The 21,660-nt window shown below is 54.4% G+C and overlaps 1 protein-coding gene across 1 annotated transcript in view; it reads left to right on the top strand.

The window, feature by feature from the left end:
* SHANK2 (SH3 and multiple ankyrin repeat domains 2) overlaps positions 1 to 21,660 on the top strand; it is a 459,075-nt gene that overhangs the window by 61,189 nt on the left and 376,226 nt on the right. The window contains exon 8 of the mRNA XM_052662177.1: positions 5,528 to 5,605. Within this exon, the coding sequence (XP_052518137.1) occupies positions 5,528 to 5,605 (78 nt within the window). The remainder of the gene's footprint in view (positions 1 to 5,527; positions 5,606 to 21,660) is intronic.

Here is a 21,660-nt window from a genome sequence, read left to right as displayed (position 1 = left end):
ACAGGTCAGGTGAAGCCATGTGTCAGGGCATGTGTGTGGTGTGGTCCTTGGGGCACTGCCCTTGAGAGCGGCTCGGTCTTTGGAGCCAGGTTCCAGCCTCGCTCTGGTGGCAGCAGCGTCCCAGCTCTGCACTTCACCCTTTTATTGATCGCATGCATCCGGGCTCTTCCTAGGTTTATGTCTCATGGGACAGGCTCGTTTCAAGGGATCACTTAGACTGGAAACGAATTCCTGACTCATAATTTGGAGTGCTGAGTAGTTCGTGTCTGTGACATTTAAGTGACTGTAGTCACTTCTCCAGAAGTCATCCCTGGATAATAATTGGATGTTCTTCCTGATGCTTTGGCCCTCAAAACACTCAGGGTGCGTCTGTCTGCACTTGATGGGCTCCTTTAAAATGATGAAGACACACCTCAGTGTGTCCTACGAGATCCCCTTGCAAGGGGACCCACAGGGCAGCCAGCAGCCACGCACGGGCACCACGAGGCTCCCACTAGCAGCTTCTCTGGGTCAGGACTTCTCCTTTTGCTCGCTTCCTGAAGCTGCAGGTTTTCATTCAAGCCTTCCTGGCCTCCACTGCCTTATCTGTGAAATGGGCCTCCTACTACCTCTAGCAAGGATGTGCTGAGGGTGGAATCAAGGAATGGAGAGGTGTGTCTTCTGAACTGTAGAGCATCTGTGTGTGCACCCACATACCTGTGCTCACATGTGCACACGTGTGCACACAGACACATACACCTGTCTGTACATACACACACACACACACACGCACGCATGCACACACACACACAGTGTCGTCGTTATAAAGTCACATGAACCACGTGCCCTGCGGTTTTGAAATCTCTCCCCCTTCCAAGTCTGGCAGCTATTAAAATGACAGGGTGTGTGCCTCGGGCTTGGTTAATATTGACTCAGAGCTGTCCCTCTGTGGGTGAGCGGAGGAGTTTTCTGAGATCCTGGCTGGCTTCCTCCTGGGAGGGTGTGACTGGCAGTGCCTGGCAAGGGTTAGTCTTGGCTTCCTAGGAGATACACCTCCCTGATGGGAGTTTTCAGTGGAAGTCCTTGAGGAGCAGTGGGGAGCAGTTGCATGGAATTGCCGGGCCAGACTCTTGCCCTGGGTTCTGATGGGCCCCAGTGGCTCCGGACATCTGGGACGGTCACCTGGCGGGTCCTCCCCGGCTGCCTTGGAGCCGGGCCAGGGCACACTTAGGCCAGTGCAGGCTCTGTTCAGAATGCGCCCCCAGGCAGCTTTCAGGTTCCCGAGCCCCAGAAGCGCTGCCCTGGCTGGCTGCCCCCGGAGTCTGTTCTCTCTCACCTGCTTCCCCCACACCCTGGATGGTAACCTGCCGAAATCCGGCTCATCCATAGGCCCCGTGTCCCCTCAGGGCCAGGGCCTTCTCAGATACCCTTTCCTCTTTTCTCTTTGCAGAACACTGCTCACTGAGGGAAGATAACACTGTTGTTTTAAGTAACTAACACTTTGGGTCATCAGGAACGAGCCTTAGTTGGTGGGGTGGGTTCTAGTGGCCCCACCAGGGGCCAGGAGCCTGGGGCGGGACCCGAATGCTCAGGAGCCCGAGTTCCAGTAGAAGCCGTTTCACAGAATCAGCAGGGCAGGAGGTGAGACCCCAGAATCAAATGACAGGACCAGCTTCAGGCCGGGGTATGTGACCTTGGGCCAGGATCCAGGGCTCATCTCCCCTGGAAGTAATGCCCGGGGCTCTTCTTTTACAGCCTGGGATTAACTGTACCCCAAGTGTGAAAGGTGTGTTTGCCAAGCACAGGTCCATCTTTTAAACTTTTCTTTTAAGTGTTTTTAGTTACTCAGAGCACCACCTGGACGCAGACTCATGGAAAAGGTGCAGACAGTGTAGGCCGAGACGGGGTTTTCCTGTAGTTTCCACCTGTCAACGTGGTGCGGGCCTGCCCACCATCTGAACCAAGGGCATCACATGCTCACGGCTGTTTCAACAGTGGGCTCCTGCCCGTGTGTCCTTCCGCCCTCTTTTGTTCTCCTGACATCTGTCTGCACGTGTCCTTCTTGCCACCGTGGAGCCTGCCCTCCCTCCCAAGGGCCCCGTGTCTCTCTGCCTGCCTTGGACCCAGCCTGAAGTGGTCCCCAGGCCCTCTCTCCAGCCACAGCAGTCCCCAACGGCAGCCTCCCTTCAGGCCCTCAGTGTGCACCCCGAGTCTGCAGTGACCCTCACGGCCACTCAGGTGTGCCGCTGAGGCCCGGGACCCCGGCCGCCCCACAGCACTCTTTCCTGTAGAACTCGGAGCCGTCCCGCCTGCGGCCAGCGGGTTTGTGAGCAGACCCTGCCCTGTCCCGTGTGTCTGCCATAGTGCGGCTCAGAGAACAAGGGTCCCGCTGCCTCAGCTCCTGTTTGCTCCGTGCACGGATGTCCCCCCGTTCATATCATCGTCCTGCGAGGGAGGCCCCGGGGCCTCACCCGGGTCTCGGGGGTCAGGGCGGCCCCACCGTGCTCTGGGCTGGGCCTGGCGGGCACAGAGCCAGCTTGCTGCCGGCGTTCTCTGTCTGGGTCCCTCCTTGTCTCTCCCCTGGTGTCCGTGTCTCCCGGTCTTTCTGACCCCGTGTCTCTCTGTCTCTCCCTGGGTCTCTGTCTCTCGTGGTCTCTGACTGTCTCTGTGTCTCTCTTGATCTCTCTGTCTCTGACTCTCTGTTTCTTACTTTTCTATTGATAATATTTAACACCTTTATTGAGATTTATCTCACACACCATACAGTTTGCCTATCTGAAATATACAATTCAGTGCTTTTCAATCTGTTTGCACATTGCCTAACCACCCCACAGTTACTATTAGAACGTTTTCATTGCCCCAAACCACTCCCCACCCGCAGCCCCCACCCTGGGCAGCGCCCACCCCTCCTGTCTCCGGATCTCCAGGCTGCTGTTCGCCCAGGTGCCCCTCCTGCACCGTGTGTCCTGGTCTCGGCCCTTGTCCGTCCCAGGGCACCGGGTCCCCCGGCGCTGGAGTGGGGCTGCTGGCCTGGCCCCGTAAACAGGTCCCTGGGTGGAAAGCCCTGGTGTTTGCCTCATGGCCTCTTCACTCAGCAGTTACTTACCAAGCGTCCAGCCTGGGGGGCCATGCCTGTTGCCTCTGCTCCGGACTCTGTAGATGGCGGTGGACCAGGGCGATGGGCCTGGGGCGGGGGCTTGCCGTGGGGGACAGTGCAGCCCCCTGCGTGAGGCGCCAGCGCCTGTGGGCACTTGAACATCATACTCATCCCCAACTGTCACCTGCTCGTTCGTAACAGCCCAGCTGCGTCTGGTAGGCAGAGGACTCAAACCATCGCTGCTTTTGCATCCGTCTGCTTCCGCCTGTCTCTCTTTCATTTCACTTGGCGCTCCATGCGGCTCGCAGGATCTCAGTTCCCCGACCAGGGATTGAACCTGGGCCCCTGCAGACAACGCTCGGAGTTCTCACCCCTAGGCGACCCGGGAGCTCGCTTCACGTGCCTTTTCCTCTGTGGGTATTTGTCCCCACCTCCCCATCAGGACTTCCAAGAGGGTGAGCCTCTCCAGGTGAATAATAGAGGCTCACGAAATGGACAGGACCAGATCCCTTTTCACTGTACAGATAACACGAGAAAAGAACATTGGCTGCCTCGACGGTAGAAAGTGTGAGTGCAGAAAATAGCAACACAAGGCTCCTTCTGTTTGCTCCCCCACCCTTTTTCCTTCCTGAGAAAGTAATTCCTGTCAACGGGTAACTTCTTTTCAGAATTATTCATTGCTTTCTAAAATATAGACTCTAAAATGGAAGTGAAACGAAGCTATATTGTTGCTCTGAGACTCATGTTTTCTAGTTAGGCAGTTTGGATTTTCTTCTAGTCAGTGTATTATTGGCGTATGTTGTTTTTTTGTTTTGTTTTGTTTTTGCTATCACTGCCTTGGTAAAGAATGTTCTGTGGAGAATATTATGGAGGTTCCTTAAAAAACTAAAAATAGAGATACCAAATGATCCAGCAATGCCACTCCTGGGCATATATCTGGACAAAATGCTAACTGAAAAAGAGCCCTGCACCCCAGTGTTCATAGCAGCACTCTTTACAATAGCCAGGAGATGGAAGCCACCTAAAGGCCCATCAGCAGAGGAGTGGATGAAGTCGTGGTACATCTATACCATGGAACGTTACTCAGCCCTAAAAATAGTGAAGTAATGCCATCTGCCGCAACATGGGAGGACCTGGAGATTATCACACTAAGTGAGCCAGATAAAGATACGTGTCACTTTTACATGGAACCTGAAACCAACTTATTTACAAAACAGACTCATAGACATAGAAAAACACATGGTTACCAAAGGGGAAAGTGGGAGAGGGATCAATCAGGAATTTAGGATTAACAGATACAGGTCTTACTAAACATAAAACAGAGAAGCAACAAGGACCTACTGTGTGGCTCAGAGACGTATATCGAGATCCCGTAATGACCTCTGATGGAAAAGTATCTGAAACAGAATGTGCATTTGTGTGTGTAACTGGATCGCTCTGCTGTGCACCGGCAACATCGCAGGTCAACTGTACTTCAACAGAAAGCTGTTTTGAAAACAAAGGGTATTCCAGAATCATTCCCACTTTTCCTTATTTTAGAGTACTTTTGCCATCTCCACATTTTCTCTTCTTTCCTTTTGGAGTTTACTTGTGGTCTTTCAATTAGTACCTATCTTCTATGCACGTGCAAAGCTCTCTGTAAAGGTGCTCAGTTGCTCAGTCGTGTCTGACTCTTTGCCACCCAGTGAACTGTAGCCCGCCAGCCTCCTCTGTCTGTGGGATTTTCCAGGCAAGAATACCAGAGTGGGTTGCCATTTCCTTCCTCATGCATCAGTTCAGTTCAGTTCAGTCGCTCAGTCGTGTCCTACTCTGCAATCCCATGGACTGCAGAATGCCAGGCTTCCCTGTCCATCACCAGCTCCCAAAGCTTGCTCAAACTCATGTCCCAATATTGAGTCGGTGATGCCATCCAACCATCTCATTCTCTGTCATCCCCTTCTCCCGCCTTCAATCCTTCCCACCATCAGGGTCTTTTTCAATGAGTCAGTTCTTTGCATCAGGTAGGTGGCCAAAGTATTGGAGTTTCAGCTCCAGCATCAGTGACTATTCAGTGTTGATTTCCTTTAGGATTGACTGGTTGGATCTCCTTGCAGTCCAAGGGACTCTCAAGAGTGTTCTCCAACACCACAGTTCAAAAGCATGAATTCTTCCGCACTCAGCTTTCTCCATGGGTAGATACAGTCTTAAAAAGAATCACTGGCTGTGGGGTGTGTGTATGTGAAATTTTTGCAGATTCTGCTGAGTCGCCGTCCCAAGTCTTTGTGGCAGTGAAGGTTCAGCTGGCAGCGTCCGGGCATCTGCCCTCCTCCTGGTCGCTCCAGTGAGCAGAAACGCCCTCCTGTTGACTTCGCGTTTCCACGTCTCTGAACTCCTGCAAGCTCAGCTGTGAACAAGCTCCTTTGGAAGATGTATGTGCCGTGATTTGCAAACAGATCTCTTCTTCCTCTGCAGGACAGCTGTGCTCGTGTGCTTCTGTTTCGAGGTGGAGATAAGGAGCTGAAGAACTACAACAGCCAGACCCCGTTCCAGGTAACAGGCTCCTCCAGCCCCCGTGACGCCCCCGGGCCGCGCGCCCAGCCCTGGTGTCGGGGGCGGGGTCTGTGTTTGGAGCGCAACCCTATTTCAGATTGCCTGTCCACACCAGCTTCCTTCTGATTAGAACAAACAGCTAAGGCCACGCCTTAGCCATGCCTCCAGGGGGCGATTCACAAGGCAGTCTGGGAAAAGCAGAAAGACGGGGGACGCTGTCTTTGCAGTGGCGGGCAGTGCTGGCTTCGCTGCCCGTTGTGTGAATGGGGACAGTCTCCTGGGGGCGGGGGGTGGCTTGCCATCCATCCGGTGCCCCCACTTGGCCTGCTGTCCTGGGTGGAGGGTCAACGACCCAGCGCGGAGCGGCCACGGGGTTACGAAGTGGAGCAAAGAGGTGGGGTCCTGCTTTTTAAACTGTGGTAAAATGTGTATTACACAGAGGGTACCATCGCAGCCGAGCAGCTCAGTGGCCGTGGGCACCTGGCGTGGTGGTGGCGTCCCCTCTGTGTGGTTTCTCATCAGCCCAAGGGAAACTCTGGGCCCGGAAGAGTCGCTCCCTGCTCCTCCCTCCTGCGGCCCCTGGGCAGCCGCTCACTTCCCTCTGTCCCGAGGGTGAGCTGCTTCTGGACGTTGCAGGAGCAGAGGGGCTGGTGCCATACGTGGTCTTTGTGCTGAGCTGCTTTCGCTCAGCACGGCCTTTTCACGGTCCATCTGTGTGGTCGGGTGTATCGCGGCTTCATCCCTTTTTGTGGCTGAGTAATACCCCGTTTTATAAACGTGGGGCTCATCGAATGTTGATGCAGCTGACCAGATGGTTTAGGATGAAAGAACTTTTTTTTTTTTTTTGGCTAAACGCCCAAAGTTACAGAAATGCTTTTTCTTCCTAAACACAGTCAGCTCGCTCTCTCTCCTCAAACTGAACATTGAGGTGACTGTGATTCTTTTTATCTGGAAAGAATTTTTACACCTTCCTGAGCAGAGAGAGGTCTCACGTTTAGACCTGGCTTCCATGGGTAACTTGGCTCATCCTCTCCTTGTCAGCGTCAGCGCTCAGTCGTGTCCGACTCTTTGCGAATCCGTGGACTGCAGCCCACCAGGCTCCTCTGTCCATGGGATTTTCCAGACAAGAGTACTGGAGTGGGTTACCATTTCCTCCTCCAAGGGGTCTTTCCAGCCCAGGGATCGAACCCGCATCGCCTGTGTTTCCTGAATTGCAGGCTGATTTTTCACCCGCTGAGCCATCAGGGATTCCTCCGCTCGGATATGAGTAGTATAGATGGGCTTGATATCTTTTTAAAAATTGCTGTGTTTTTGGCTGTGCTGGGTCTTCACTGCTGTGTGTTTTTGTCTGTGTCTAGTGGCGGCCACTCGCTAGTTGTGCCGTGTGGCTCCTCATTGCAGTGGCCTCTCTCGTGGCTGAGCGCGGGCTGTGGGCGCGTGGGCTTCAGTCGTCACGGCACGCAGGCTCCCGAGCACAGGCCCAGTAGTCGTTGCTCCGGACTTCGTTGCTCCAAAGGCGTGTGGGACCGTCATGGCTCAGGGATCAGACCCGTGTCTCCCGCATTGGCAGGCAGATTCTTTACCACTGAGCCACTGGGAAAGCCCTTGATGGCTTGAAAATGAGTCAGCTCGATCCCCAAATGAAGCTGGGTGTTTAACAGTCATCGTTAATAAGTTTGTTCAGCTCATGAGCAGAGGCAGGCTTGGGTTTTACTCTGCACCTGTGGCTTAAAGGTATTTAATGAAATGGGTCGTGGAGGTGAGTGCCTGGTGTGCTATTGGGTCTACGAAGACTGTGCTTTCTTCCCCAAAGCATGTCCTCTTCGCAGTGGTGATAGGGAGTGTAGGCTCTTGCCACTTCGTGGTGGGACTCATCCATGCGTCGGTGGTCTCAGTTTAAATATCTTGTTGCTATTAAGTGATGCATTTCCATGGCCCTTTCTTTGAAGTCAAACAGTACTTAAATTGCTTAGAAAACAGCAGCTAATGCCCTTGGCTGGGAAAGGTTGAAGGCAAAAGGAGAAGAGGGCAGCAGAGGATGAGAGAGTTGGATGGCATCACCGACTCAATGGACATGTATGAGCTTGGGCAAACTCTGGGAGTTGGTGAGGGACAGGGAGGCCTGGCGTGCTGCAGTCCACCGGGTCACAAAGAGCGGGACATGACCGAGCAACTAAAGAACAATAGCAGTGCCCTTTGATGTGGGTTGGCACATGGACGGTACCACAGAGCCATTGCTACCCTTCTGGGCAGAGGTTTGTAACTGCCACCTGACTCCCCAGGGGAGTGAGTTGTGCGTGGCACCTGGGACAGAAGGTCACTGTTGGCAAACTGTTCCCCTGCCGTGAGTCCCCTCTCCTGTCCTGTCCCCCCAGGCAGCGACCACCTCGGGGGGATGCCCCCTTCTTCCAGGAGTCCTGGCAGGAACCCTTCTGCGCCACCGCCCCTGCCCCCCACCCCCCAGCAGATCCACCCCAGCTCACCCCCGAGGCCATCTGTCTCGATTTTGCTAACAATAATCAATCAAGAGCCCCAAATGGTTCAGGAAGACAATTACGCCTGAATAATAGGGCCTTGTGCCCTGCAGACATTGTTCGGTGTCGGGGCAGAATCAAAGCCTGGGATGCGCTCGGCACACCCAGTACGGAGCTGGCCTCCAAGCCTCGCGTGTCCCCGCCTCCTGGTGTTTTCATGGTGCAGAGAGCTTACTTCAGCCTCTGGAGCCTTGCCTGTAAAACGTCCCCAGCATTCACGTTGCATTCATGATCCTTCCCCTCCCGGTGATGAAAAATGAACCCCTCACTGTTGATTTCGGGGGGAATGTTAGCTTGCCTCATCATTTAACAGGGCTCCAGTGTGTCCACCTGGGAAGCCTTGATGGTATTCAGCTGCTGTTGTGAGCAGGGGCCTTTCTAACAAACCGTGGGATATTTGGCAGACTTCATCTGGCCGAACTTTGCTTTATGATTTAATCCAAAGGCTGAAGCAACAGCAGCAGGACATGCAAGTCCTCAGACTCCCCTCGTAGTACCCTGAATCCAAAGCCTGGGGGCAGGGCTCCGGGTCCTGAGTCCTCTAGAGACCTCAGCATCTGCTCAGGTTTGAGAATCGCGAGAGACAGAGGTGACGTTTTGAAGGAAGAGAAGGAAGAGCAGAAGGAGCGTCTATAGTACTTGGATGTTTCTTAAACAGCAGTGGTCATGATTGTGATCGTGCTGATTGTCTGAGTCACCCTTGGCCGCCGTGACAAAATACGTGGACTGGGGGCTGAAACAGCAGACATTACTCCTCACAGTCTGGAGACGAGAAGTCCGAGGTCAAGGTGCTGGCAGATGCAGTTTCTGGGAGGGCTCTCTTCCTGGCTTACGGACAGGCACCTGGTCACTGGTGTTTCTTCAGCGTACTGTGAAGACAGAGAGAGAGAAGGAGAGGCTTCTGGTGTTTCTTCCTCTTCTTATAGGAACAGCAATCTTATCTGGTTAGCTTCCCACCCTTATGACTCATTTAGCCTTACTTACCTCCCTGGAGGCCCTGTGTACAATGTCATCACAGTGGGAGATGCGGTTCAGTCGTAACATTAATGATGATGGTGATGGTGATAGTTTTGGTGGTGATGCTGCTGGTGATGCTGGTGATGCTGGTGGTTGTTATGCCCGCAGTCCAAGTCCCCACAGCTGAGAAAACAAGACATCCACGGCAATGCGAACGCAGAACGGGAGTTTATTGCAAGCTCGAGCCAGGGCCCAAGTCACATCCAGCGCAGTGGAGCGGAGCAAGGGCCCCGAGCCCTGAATTACAGCAGTGTTTTTAGGTTTAAGACAAAGACAGCGAGTTGGCAGGGGCAGATTGGTTGCAAGGGTTCCTTAGCATCTACTAGTTGGCTAGATTTTCGCGCGCACGGGCTTTCTCAGGGGGTTTTCATCCTCGTCCTGATAAGCTTGAACCAGGCTACAGGGAGTACACTGATTGGTCGAGTCCTGGCGCCGGCGGAGGATGATCTCAGCTCCTCCTTGGCAATAACTCAGCCCCCCTGTAAAGGAGACTTAGGCCTACCTTGGCCCCCTGAAGCCTGTCATGGCGCCTGTTTGGTCCTAACAGTGGTGATGGTGGTGATGATGCTGGTGGTGATGCTCTGTGAGAAGCAGCGTTTAAACCCTCGCAGGATGAGTGATGAAATGCCAGGTTTCATCTGAGCCCTTTCCATGAGTGACATCAGAAAACTGCGTTTTTCGTTCTGACCGGCTTCTCTTCTCTCCATTGGCTGTGTGTCTCTGGGTCTTTAGAAGCAGCTCGGTGGGGCGGGAGCCGGCATCATGGGTGTCCGCCTCACGGCTGGTGATCTGCTGACCTTGCACAGGGCTGGGTACCCAGCTCTTGGTGGAGTAAGCCACAGTCTGCAATCTGGGGGGTGGATCCCAACCCAGAGACTTAGGCTGTGGCCTGCCCATAGTTTTGGATCTTTATCTAAATTTTCTGTTTTGTTTTGGCCAGTTCACGCGGCACGTGGGGTCTTAGTTCCCTGACCAAGGATCGGACCCATGCCTCCCACATTGGAAGTGCAGACTGCCCACCCAGAGTTTTTAAAAACTAGATTCTTTGCCAATGTTTAAATATCCTGCAGTTTTGTATAAAATTCCAATTTCCAGCTACTCTTGAATAATTGGGAAAAGCGGGCACACCAGGCAGTTGCCGTGTGTGTTGGCGTTTGGCTGGCGTGGGGAGCTCTGCCTCTTTGGGAAGCTCTGCAGTTGCCCCCCGGGCCCAGTCCCCGCCGCTCCTGACTGCCCGCCCCTGCCCGCCTCTTCCGCTTCACGGCCTGGCTGATCCCTCTGAGCACTTCCCCGGATCCCTGCTTAGGGCATGCGGTCAGGGAAGCCACTCATTTTTAAGTCGTTTCTTTTAAAAGTTCTTCTTATTTGGGATTCAGACTCTGAGTTCCCATAGAAACAGGGAAGAGGAAGTCGTGTCTTTGGATCAGGGCGCAGAAACCCGGGAGACCCGAGTTTGGGGCTGATGGACCGTGTTTATCTGTGATGGAGAAGGATCAGGTTTCAAGTTCATTATTCCAGACAGCACACGCCGAGTTCCCGGGAAGGGCCACGCTCTCGTCTAGATGCCCGGAGACACATCAGTGAACAAGGACGCCCCTGCACTCATGGGGTGTGCGTTCCTCAGACTAGTGATTACCAGGTAACCAGATACATGCATACTGCGCCAGGGTTGCTAAACTCCTTGAGGAGAGAGGAGGCAGGGTGAGTGAGTGGGTAGAGAGAGGGGGTGGAGCTGCAGGAGCCAGGGTCTTGAGTGACGGGAGCCTGGCAGGACCTCTGACGTTTGAGCGGAGGCCAGGATCGAAGGAGAGAGGAGGCAGTGAGCCACGCAGACGCCTGCGGGCGGCCGTGGGCGAGAACGGGCGCGCCCAAAGGCCCTGGCGTCAGAGCAGGCCTGGCCAGCGTGAGGAGCAGAGCGCGTCAGCCAGCTGGGGCGGTGGGTGAGTGGAGACCAGGGAGGGCCCGCACGACTGGGCGAGGACTCTGGGTTTTACTCTGAGCGAGACGTGCAGGTCCCACAGGACGGACGGAAACAAACGGACGTCAGCCCGTCCCGTCCCACTGCCTGTCGTGATCCCAGTGGCTCAGCTGGTAAAGACTCTGCCTGCAATGCAGGAGGCCCAGATTCGATCCCTGGGTCAGGGAGATCCCCTCTGGAGGAGGAAGTGGCGACCCGCTCCACTATCCTTGCCTGGAGAATCCCAGGGACAGAGGAGCCTGGCAGGCTGTCGTCCATGGGATAGCAAAGAGTTGGGAGCGGCCAAGCAACTGACATGCACACACACGTGATCCGTATGAAAAGCAGGGCTGACGTTTGCCCCTTACGTGGCACAAGTAAGGGCTGCCCTGTGAACTGATCTAGCTTGGGGTCAGGATAGGGAGATTCTCCTAATTAACTGATTGATTTGCAACAGTGAAGGAGGGGTGATGAAGTGGAGCCCAAGGCTGGGAAGGAGCTGGCTTGAGGTCAGTCATCAAACCTGGAGACTGAGGACACCAGGGAGCCCCAGGTGGATGCCTGGTTCAGGTAGGGGAGGTCGAGTCCTCGGAGCTTTTTTCCGGAACCCTTTCACCGCAGCTGAGGCTGTGAACCCAGATTCCACAAGTTTAAAGTTATGGAGCAGGCCGTCTCTCTAAACAGAGCACTGTGCAGCCGGCCTTGAGACCCCCGACCCAGGCACATGGGCAGGGCCGGGCTGGGCCGGGGGCTCGGTTTGCAGATGCTGCTCTTCACGAGCTGAGAAAAGTACCCTCAGTCACCAGGGAGCGTGTGAAGGTCAGGATGCATGTGGACGCCTGACCCTATTATGTAAGAATGAAGGGGAGGCAGTCACCAGTCCTCAGCTCCAGGAAGGGGAGCGAAAAGAGGTGAAGAGCGTTGGGGAAGCCGCCCTGCCTGCCACCAGTGGGCAGAGCTGGGAGCTAGCCAGACCTCAGGTCAGCACCCTGGAGACCCCGAGTGTTGGAGATGCAGGTGAGACTGGAAACGGTGTTTCGGTTGAACCTGCTAGGCCTGGAGGCCCAGGCTCGTGGGGCCCTTGCTCACCTGGTGTGTGCTAAGTTGCTTCAGTCGTGTCTGACTCTGTGTGACTGTAGGGACTGTACCCCACCAGGCTCCTCTGTCTGTGAATTTCTCCAGGCAAGAATACTGCAGTGGGTTGCCATGCCCTCCTCCGGGGGATCTTCCCAACCCACGGATCAAACCCACGTCTCCTACATCCACCTGCACTGGCAGGCGGCTTCTTTACTGCTTGCGCCACCAGGGAAGCACGTTGCTCACTGATGTCACAGCTCCCAGCTCACTCCCTCTGCCCCAGACACCCAGCCTCCTGCTGCTCCCCAGGCAGCCAGACACACGCTTGCCCCGGGCCCTTTGCACCTGCTGTCACCTCCGAACAGAACCCCTCCCCCAAGCACCCTGTGTTTCATCCCCCCATGAGGGCCCCCCTGGGGCATGTCCTCCCACCATAGGACCAACTCACCACATCCAGAGTTTCCATCCTGTGTGCAGATGCTTCAGACTGAAAATGGGAACAGACAGCTGAGCATCACCAGTCATTCAGGGAAAACTACCATCGGGAAAGGCAGACACCAAACAGGCACAAATAAAGACGCTAGATAGAAAGTGAGGAATTTAGAGAACAGGCGGGGACTTCAGAACATACACTGCATATCCACAGGGTGATAAGAGAGGCTGGAGCATCATGAAGTGGGGTTCAGGGGGCCCATGAAGAGTCATGGTAGCAGGAAAGCCGTGAGCCCAGAGTCGCTGAGGAGGTGGACAGAAGGTTGGGGTGTCAGGTAATCGAGCAGTCGTGAGCAGGTTTACCACCTGAGTAATGGAATCTCTGAGAGAGCAGAAGTCAGCAAAGACATCATTCAAGACAACGCTGCCAAACAGGAGGAAACGAGATCCCCACTGGAAAGGCCCTGCGTTTACATGTCAAATGCGAGCTGTTGTCAACAGCAAGGACAGGGCTCATGAGAGCTCAGAACTTCAGGAAGAAAAATAAAACTATGGTTCCTAAGTTTCAAGAAGGAAAAAAGCAATTTCTGTATAGAGGTCTGGGGGTCAGGCATTTCCGCGACGTCCTGAAAACTCACGGACCGTGAATGTCATTCTCCAAGGCACACGTCGCCTGGGAATGAAGGCGGCAGAGAGATGGCTGAAGTGTTTGCGCCTGGAGAGGAGGCTGTTGCCAGAACCTGGTGACCCATCGACTATAGGTCAATAGAAAAGCAGATTTTTAAATGTCGCTGTTACTCACTCAAGGGAGAGAGACCCATAGTTGGCTGGCATCCCGACTGTGGGGAAGATAGACTTAGCCATCCTGATGTAAACACAGCGTGATGATTAGGCAAAGCTGGGACCCACCTGTGTTGGGTTGTGTGACTAAGGAGCTGAGCCCTCGGCTTTCCTGGCAGGACATCGATAACTAATATTTAAATGGAAAGAAATCATGGCAGAGCACCAGGAGTGTACTGGTTAGAAGCAGGGGGTCCAGGGGTTAAGACTCCAAATGTCCACTGCAGGGGGCACAGGTTCAATCCATATTTGAGGAACTAAGATCCCACATGCCATGAGGCACTGCCAAAAAAATAAAATGAAAACTAGGAGGCAGAGGAGTGAGAACGCAAGCAGATGTGGGTGTGGAGGGGGCATGGGTGTGCAGGTGGTGGGTGCGGCTGGAGCGCAGGTGGTGGGGCGCAGATGGAGCGCAGGTGGTGGGTGCGGCTGGAGCGCAGGTGGTGGGCGCGGCTGGAGCGCAGGTGGTGGGCGTGGCTGGAGCGCAGGTGGTGGGCGCAGATGGAGCGCAAGTGGTAGGGGTGTGAACAGCCGTGCAGAAGGGTCTGACTTTTCAGACCTCCCATCCAGCTGTGTGGCATTGATAAAAGCAAAAACATTGATTTCATTTTTAAAAGACAGCCTTTTCCCCTCCCCCTCCCCCTTCCCCCTTCCCATGAGCTCCTCTCTACCCAGTGAACTCCTGTTCACCCTTCTGCACTAGAGCTCTTCGTCTGCAAGCCGTCTCCCTACAGCCTTGGGCAGCCCCCCTAGGCGTGCTTTCCTTTTGGTTCCGGTGTTACTTGATACACACCTGTCACATACTGTATCAGCGTGGACGGTTTTGGCATCAGACCCCCAGCTACACTGTAACGCCCGTCTCTTCGATCTTTCAAGTCCGAATGCCCAGCACCGCACCAGGAACAACCTAACTGGAGATGAAATGAGCTGTGATTCGTCTTTGCTGTTGTTATTCAATGGCCAAGTAGTGCCAGACTCTTCGTGACCCCATGGACTGCAGCGCACCAGGCTTCTCTGTCCTCACTGTCTCCTGGAGTTTGCCCAAGTTCATGTCCTTGCATCCGTGATGTCATCCAACCCTCTCACCCTCTGTCACCCTCTTCTGCTGCCTTCAATCTTCCCCAGCATCAGAGTCTTTTCTAATGAGTCAGCTGTTTGCATCAGGTGGCCGAAGTATTGGAGCTTCAGCATCAGTCCTTCCAATGAATATTCAGGGTTGATTTCCTTTAAGATAACTGGTTCAATCTCCTTGCTGTCCAAGGGACTTTCAAGAGTCTTCTCCAGTACCATAATTCAAAAGCATCAGTTCTTCAGCACTCAAGCCTTCTTTTTGGTCCAGCTCTCACATTCAGACGTGACTACTGGAAAGAAAATAGCCCTGACTATGTCAGCCTTTGTTGGCAAAGTGATGTCTTTGCTTTCTGACACGCTCTCCAGGTTTGTCATAGCTTTCCTGCCAAGAAGCAACTGTCTGCTAATGTCATGGTGCAGCCACCGTCCGCAGTGATTTTAGAGCCAAGAAGAGGACATCTGTCCCTGCTTTCACCTTTTCCCCTTCTGTTAGCCATGAAGCGATGGGACCAGATGCCATGATCTTACTTTTTTAAATATTTAAGCCGCCTTTTCCACTCCCCTTCATATCAGGAAGCGCCTGTGGTGTAATCCCTGTAATTCCTCATACTGGCCACTAAGTGGCAGCGTTGTCTTGGGACAGCTCGGTCCAGGAGAGCGGGTTGGGGAGCCAGGGTGCTCATGTTTATTGTTTCCGTCCTAAAGAGATATCTGTCCTGAAAGTAAGTCCTCGGATCGTTCATCAGTTCGAGGTAGGAAAGACCCCGTATCAGTCAGTTCAGCTGCCGTAACAGAGGATCACAGACGGGGCGGCGTAAAGAACCGCATTTGCCTCTGTTGGCTGCACGGCCCCCGCCCCCCGGCGCCTTCCCGTTGTTCCGATGGCCGCCTTCTCGCCGGGCCCCGCAGAGGGCGCTCGGCTCCCCTCTTATGGGGCGCTGACCCCATGGGCCCCCTCCAGCCCTCGTTCCCTCCCAAAGCCCCACCCCCAAACACACCCCGCTGCGGCTTAGAGCCTCCGCTCAGGGATTTGCGTGGGGAGGTCACAGTCCTTAAACCCAAACAGCAAGATGGGGAGATGTTTCGGGCCAAGGCTGTATGAAGGCGTTTTCCCGGTTTGCTGTGATACTTCCGCTACCTGTAGTCTCCCAGTGTCTGAACAGCACCCTGCTGACTCTCTGCAGACATAATTCTGGGAGCAGATGTGCACACACGTGTGTGTCAGGCTAGAAGACTGCGCAGTCCATCAGGAAGCGCCCGGCAGCTTTCTAGAGAGGGGGAGGGGGACGGAGAGGCTGGTGTTTACCGAGCGTCCACTGCGGGCCACGCGGGAGCTTTTAGTTGGGGAGTGTCGTCCTCAGATACCCTGAGGATTTACATACCGTGAACTCCTTTTACAGATCGGCTAGTAAAGGCAGGAGTGACATTCGGGGTGCTCAGTCTCCCCATTTACATGGCACTTCTAATCACCGCATCTGTCTACTGGGATTCAAGCTGATGTTCAGTTCAGTCGCTCAGTCGTGTCCAACTCTTCGCGACCCCATGGACTGCAGCACACCAGGCCTCCCTGTCCATCACCAACTCCCGGAGTCTACCCAAACTCATGTCCATTGAGTCGGTGATGCCATCCAACCATCTCATCCTCTGTCGTCCCCTTCTCCTCCCACCTTCAATCTTTCCCGACATCAGGGTCTTTTCAAACGAGTCAGCTCTTTGAATCAGGTGGCCAAAGTATTGGAGTTCCAGCTTCAGCATCAGTCCTTCCAATGAATATTCAGAACTGATCTCCTTTAGGATGGACTGGTTTGATCTCCTTGCTGTCCAAAGGACTCTCAAGAGTCTTCTCCAGCACCACAGTTCAAAAGCCGATGACCTCCTGATGACTCCCTGTTAACCTTGGCCTCAGATTTCCCAGTGGTTAAGGCTCTGCACTTCCTCTGCAGGGGCCATGGGTTCGATCCCTGGTGGGGGAGCTAAGATCCCACACGCCATCATGGCACAGACAAGTAAATAAACAAATAAAAATCTGAAAAAACAAACAAAAACAAGAAAGATGGGAATTCCATGTCAGTCCAGTGGTTAGGGTTCTGTGCGTCCACTTCCGGAGACCCATATTCAACCCAGTGTTCGGGAACTAAGATCTTACAAGCTGAACAGCACAGTCAATAAATAAATAATTTAGAAAAATCTTGGCCTCCCCCCAGAATGAACGCAGCCTCACCCTGACTGTTGTTCCCAGGGGTGCACTTGCAGGCGGGCTCACGAGCGAGGGGCCCTGGGACCCCCCACTTATGCTTGTTCTTCTAAGTCGGTGTTTCTCCCCTTTCTTTCCTGATCGCCGTTCGCCGCTCCCCCTCCCCATGACGTGTCTACGCCGCGGATGTTCTGTGAATCTTCTCAGGTGCTGTCCCTATGGCTGCACTTTATGCATGAAAAGAGGAAGATATCTTTGCACCCCTAAGAACCAGTCTTCACCTCCTCTGAGAATGGCTTAGGGCATCTGAGCTTTCCGTTTGGGGGAGAAAGTTAGTGTTTGTACACAGTCAAGTCGCTTCTTTTGGGGCTTGTCAGAGAGGAAGGAAGAAAGCAGGAGCGGGGCAGAGACAGGGGAGCTCCTGGGCTTGCCACCTGCTGGGCGATTAGGAACAGCACAGAGGCCAGAACTTTGAAATCAAGGTGTTAGCACGGCCACACTCCCCAGAGCTCCGGGGGAGGGCCCTTCCTGCCTCTTCCAACTCCCGAGGTCTCCAGGTGTTCCCAGGCTTGTGGCCACATCCCTCTGGCCTCCACCTTCTCCTCGTGTGTACTGAAGTCCCCCTCTGCCTCTGTCTTAGAAGGACACCTGCGATGACCTCAAGGGCCCATTCGGATCATCCTATGTCGGCATCTCAGCATCCTCAACTCTGTCACACCCGCAGACCCCCATTTTGCCATGTGAGGTCACACAGGTTCCAGGAATTCTGATCTGGTGTCTGAGGCGGGGCGGGGGGCCGTTATTCTGTCCACACGAGAGGGACAGAGTACCAAGCAGAGTAGAGAGTTTCTGGGTGGATGAGGGCAGAGGGACCCTGGCTTAGAAGTATCTTCCCGGACCTGGAGTGGGTGGGAACAGAGACACGAGCGGTTCTATAGGTCCGGATGGAGCAAGGAGGCCAGAGTGACCGACACCCAGAGGCCTTGAGGCGTGGATGGAGCCCCAGGTACCGAGGAGGCCCCCAAGGTGAGCAGGCAGAGCAGCGGCCCGTGAGGCATTTCCGTGGAAGCCTGCAGCCAGGGATGGGAAGCACCGAGGAGCTGCCTGGGGCCTTGGCCGCGTTTAGGACACAGAAAACCACCCCAGGACCCTCAAAGTGCCTGCCGCCCTGGAGATCCCTCCTGACCCCTCCCTCCTTCTGTCCAGGCTCTTGGACCCGCAGCCCTGGGCCTGAGTGTGACTCCCGGATTCCACCAGCCTCCTCTCCAGCCCACCTCCAGCCTCTGCCCTTCTTGTACCTCCTGCTCCTTCCACCCTGCCCCCTCCCCGCCCCTTGCTGGCCTCTCCAGAGGCTCATGGACCGGGTCCTTCACCTCCCCTTTCTTCCCTGGTGACCCTGACCTCTGGGACTTTGAAGCTGCTGTCCTCGCTTGCTGGAGCTCCCCTCCGTCCCCCACTGCCCGCCCTCCTGGCTCATGTGCGCACGTTTCCCTCTTCCCTGAAGTGGGGTGCAGTGCCCCCGGGGTCCTCCTCACCTGCATCGTCACTGCCTCCAGGGTCTCCGTCTGCCTCCCCCATGGGCAGAAACTCATCTTGTCCCCGTGGGTCCTTGGCTGACCCTCCCCGGCTGGCCAGCAAGTGTCTGTTGGTTGGTTGAGTGTCAGTGAACCCAGATGACTTACCTGAGCTTTTACAGGCGCTCCAGTGGCCTCTGCCCTTTAAGCTGTGTGATACACTGACCATCCCCCCACCCCGCCAACAGAGTGAACGCGAGTGTCCGTTTTGAGGGACCTGCCCTTCCTCATGGGAGAGGGAGCCCTGTGTTCCCATAGGATCCCAGAGCGTTAGCTCGATCGATGACATTCACGAGGGCTGCCTGCCTTCCGTGTTCCTGGTTTAGTCGCTCAGTAATGTCGGACTCTTTACGAGCCCCTGGACTGGAGCCCACCAGCCTCCTTTGTCCATGGGCTTCTCCAGGCCAGAATGCTGGAGTGGGTAGCTGCTCCCTTCTCCAGGGAATCTTCCCAGCACAGGGCCCGAACCCGGGTCTCCGCATTGCAGGCAGATCCTTTACTGTGTGAGTGCCCCTCCCTGCTCGGTGTCACCCAGCCTGGCCGTCCATTCCAGGCACGGGGGTCACAGACGTGCCTGGGACTCTCAGCCCCTGTGATGCTGGCCCCGTTCTCACTCTTCCCCCCACCCACCTCACACACACACAGCTGTTGCCTCGCCCAGTCCGCAGACAATTGGCTGACTCGGGGCCAGCTAGATTTTGTCCCCTAGGAAACTGGGATGAGGGGGGCGAAGGCAGGGTCCTAAAGACCCCCTGGCAACCGTGACCCTCGGGGAGCAGCGGGAGGAGGCAGTGGGACACCCCGAGCAGAGGAAGGCAGCCCAGAGATGGTGTGGGTCAGGAGTAAGACAGACAGACAGACACACACACACACGAGCATGTGCACATACTCCCGCACGCACACGCACATGCAGGTGAAGAGGCCAGGCGTCCTGCCCCAGGTTTTCCTGGGATTCCCCTGAAAGCTCCCTCTCTGGCTGAGCCCAGCTGTGTGCTTGTGTTCGTTACGGGCAGGCAGCTCCGGGTTGAACAGGGCAGCTCCTGTGGACCCAGAGTTCCTCCTCCGAGTCCCGTGTCTGCTCCCCGTGCCCGCCTGCCTCTCGGCTCACACGTCTTTCCCATGGCCGTCCAGCAAGCTGCGCCCAGGGCCAGGCTCAGAGGGCGCTCGGTGGGCGTGCGGTTGCCTGGGATGAGAGGTAAAAGCCAAGTGCACAGAGGAGGAAACAGACGAGGCTGAAGGTCGGCCCCTGTCACCCCCAAAGGCGGCCCCAAGCCCATGTGGCCACAGGAAGCTCTTCTCCAGGGGGCGTCTGGCTCCTCCAGAGGCTCAGAGTCAGGGAGACACCCAGGGGCTGATGATGACCGGCCGCCTGCGTCCCTCTGGGGCTTCTCTGCCGAGGGTCTCGTTCAGGCCCGGGGGCACCACACTGGATCCTCGGCACAGCCAAGTGACAGGCCTCGGAGGAGCTCTCTGCGTTTGCTCTGGGGTTTTGGGCCCTTGGCCATGTGGCATCAGGACTTTCGTGAGATATCTGGGTACTCCATCGCCGGCTCTCCTCAAGGGATGCTTTTTTCCACCCCCTCTCGGTTTTGAAAGCATCTGGGCATCTGGTGTTTGTTGTTTTTAACGTTCCTTCCAGACATAAGCAATATTGATCCTATTGCTTTATTAAAAGCCCGGAGTCCCTTTGCATAGCATCTTAGCTCGTCCAGGGCTGGCATGTCCTGTGCCAATGCCAGGTGGAGAAGTGGGGTTTAGGCCGGACAGAAGTGCCGGTCTAATGCTGCAGATGCCAGCAGTTTAAAAGCTGCAGCTTGCAGCAGCGTTTCAGGAAAAGTCACGCCGATCAAGAAATCCCTGGGGAAGAAAGGGACGTTAAAGAGAGAGTTCCTACATGGATGGAGGTTTCTCCCAAGAAATGCGGTGTGGACTACCTCATGTCAGGGACCGAAAGTGGGCACCGGTGTAATTTACTTGCCGTTTGGGTTATTCAGGGATTTTCACTTGCTGTTCATCTCTGGACCCTCTTATTTAGGGAGGGCTGTCGGGGTTGGGGGTGAGTAGCTGGGCTCAGGGAGGTGGAGGCGGACAAGACACAGGCCCCCCCAAGGCTCCCCCAGACAGCACCAGCGCCCCCGCAGTGGAGAACGGTTGTGGTCGTACCGTCTGAGTACTGACATCATCATCAGAAACCGAAAGTATTGCCCTTCCAAACAAACAGCCAAGCCAGACAGAGGCGGGGCTCTCTCCTTTTGCCTATTGCTTTAAAGGTATTTTTAAAATCTCAGGTTGGTTTTCACACTAGGATTCTTCCCCTGACGGTTTTTAACGTTTTGGGAGTCAGCTCTAGAGAGCTGGCATTTATGGAAGGATGTTTATTTGAAAGAGAGGAAACTCAGCCAGCTGTGACACTGATAAAGCCAAATTGATCTCGATTCGCGTGAGACTTCAGCCTGGGGACCCAGGAGTGAGTCCCAAGATGAGGTTTTGCCCAGTGTCGCTGGGTTGGGGGGGCCCTATTGCACGTCAGCCCCCAGCTGTCTGTGGTGGAGACCTCCAAACCTGTGTTTGATCAGGGACGGTTCACAAATAGAAGGGCCAGACTAAAATGCCTGTTAGCATCACAAAGAAGAAACTCGGTATAAAGATTCATTCTGCTTTTCAGAACTTGCAGTTTTAAAGGTGTCTTGGAATTTTGGGGAAAATGCAAATGCCCAAGTATTAAAAAAGAAAAATGTTAGAGAAGAATACAATCTCACATACATATAGGTTTTATCAGCAAATGGCTTATTTCATAAGCGTATGGTATTAGTTTTGTTATATTGATAAAGGATATCTATTAAAAATGGCATTCTCAGCAGCACATGTCACCGTGCATCCGAGCTCACTTGCTTCAGTCGTGTCCAGCCCTTTGTGACCCCATGGACTGTAGCCCACCAGGCTGCTCTGTCCATGGGATTTCCCAGCAAGAATACTGGAGTGGGCTGCCATGCCCCCCTCCAGGGGATCTTCCCGACCCAGGGGTCAAACCTGCATCTCTTGTGTCTCCTGCATTGGCAGGTGCTGCCTGGGAAGCCCATGTTCCCCCACAAATAAAGTTAAATTAAAAAATGACATAAAATAAGCTTTACAAACAAGGATATCTTATACAGCAAAGGAAATATAGCCAATGTTTTATGATAATTATAAATGAAATACAACCTTTTAAAATTGTGAATCACTGTGTGTAGTATATCTTAAACTTTTGTAATATTGTACATCAACTCTACTTCAATAAAAACAAATTCATTTTAAAAGGGAAAATAAATAAAAGTATCATCAAGCTGCCTTCTGGCGGCTGGTTTTCTCATCTTAGAAAG

The sequence above is a fragment of the Budorcas taxicolor genome, chromosome 25 (assembly GCF_023091745.1).
Source record: "Budorcas taxicolor isolate Tak-1 chromosome 25, Takin1.1, whole genome shotgun sequence".
NCBI lineage: Eukaryota > Metazoa > Chordata > Mammalia > Artiodactyla > Bovidae > Budorcas > Budorcas taxicolor.
This window is presented reverse-complemented; position numbering and strand designations above follow the sequence as displayed.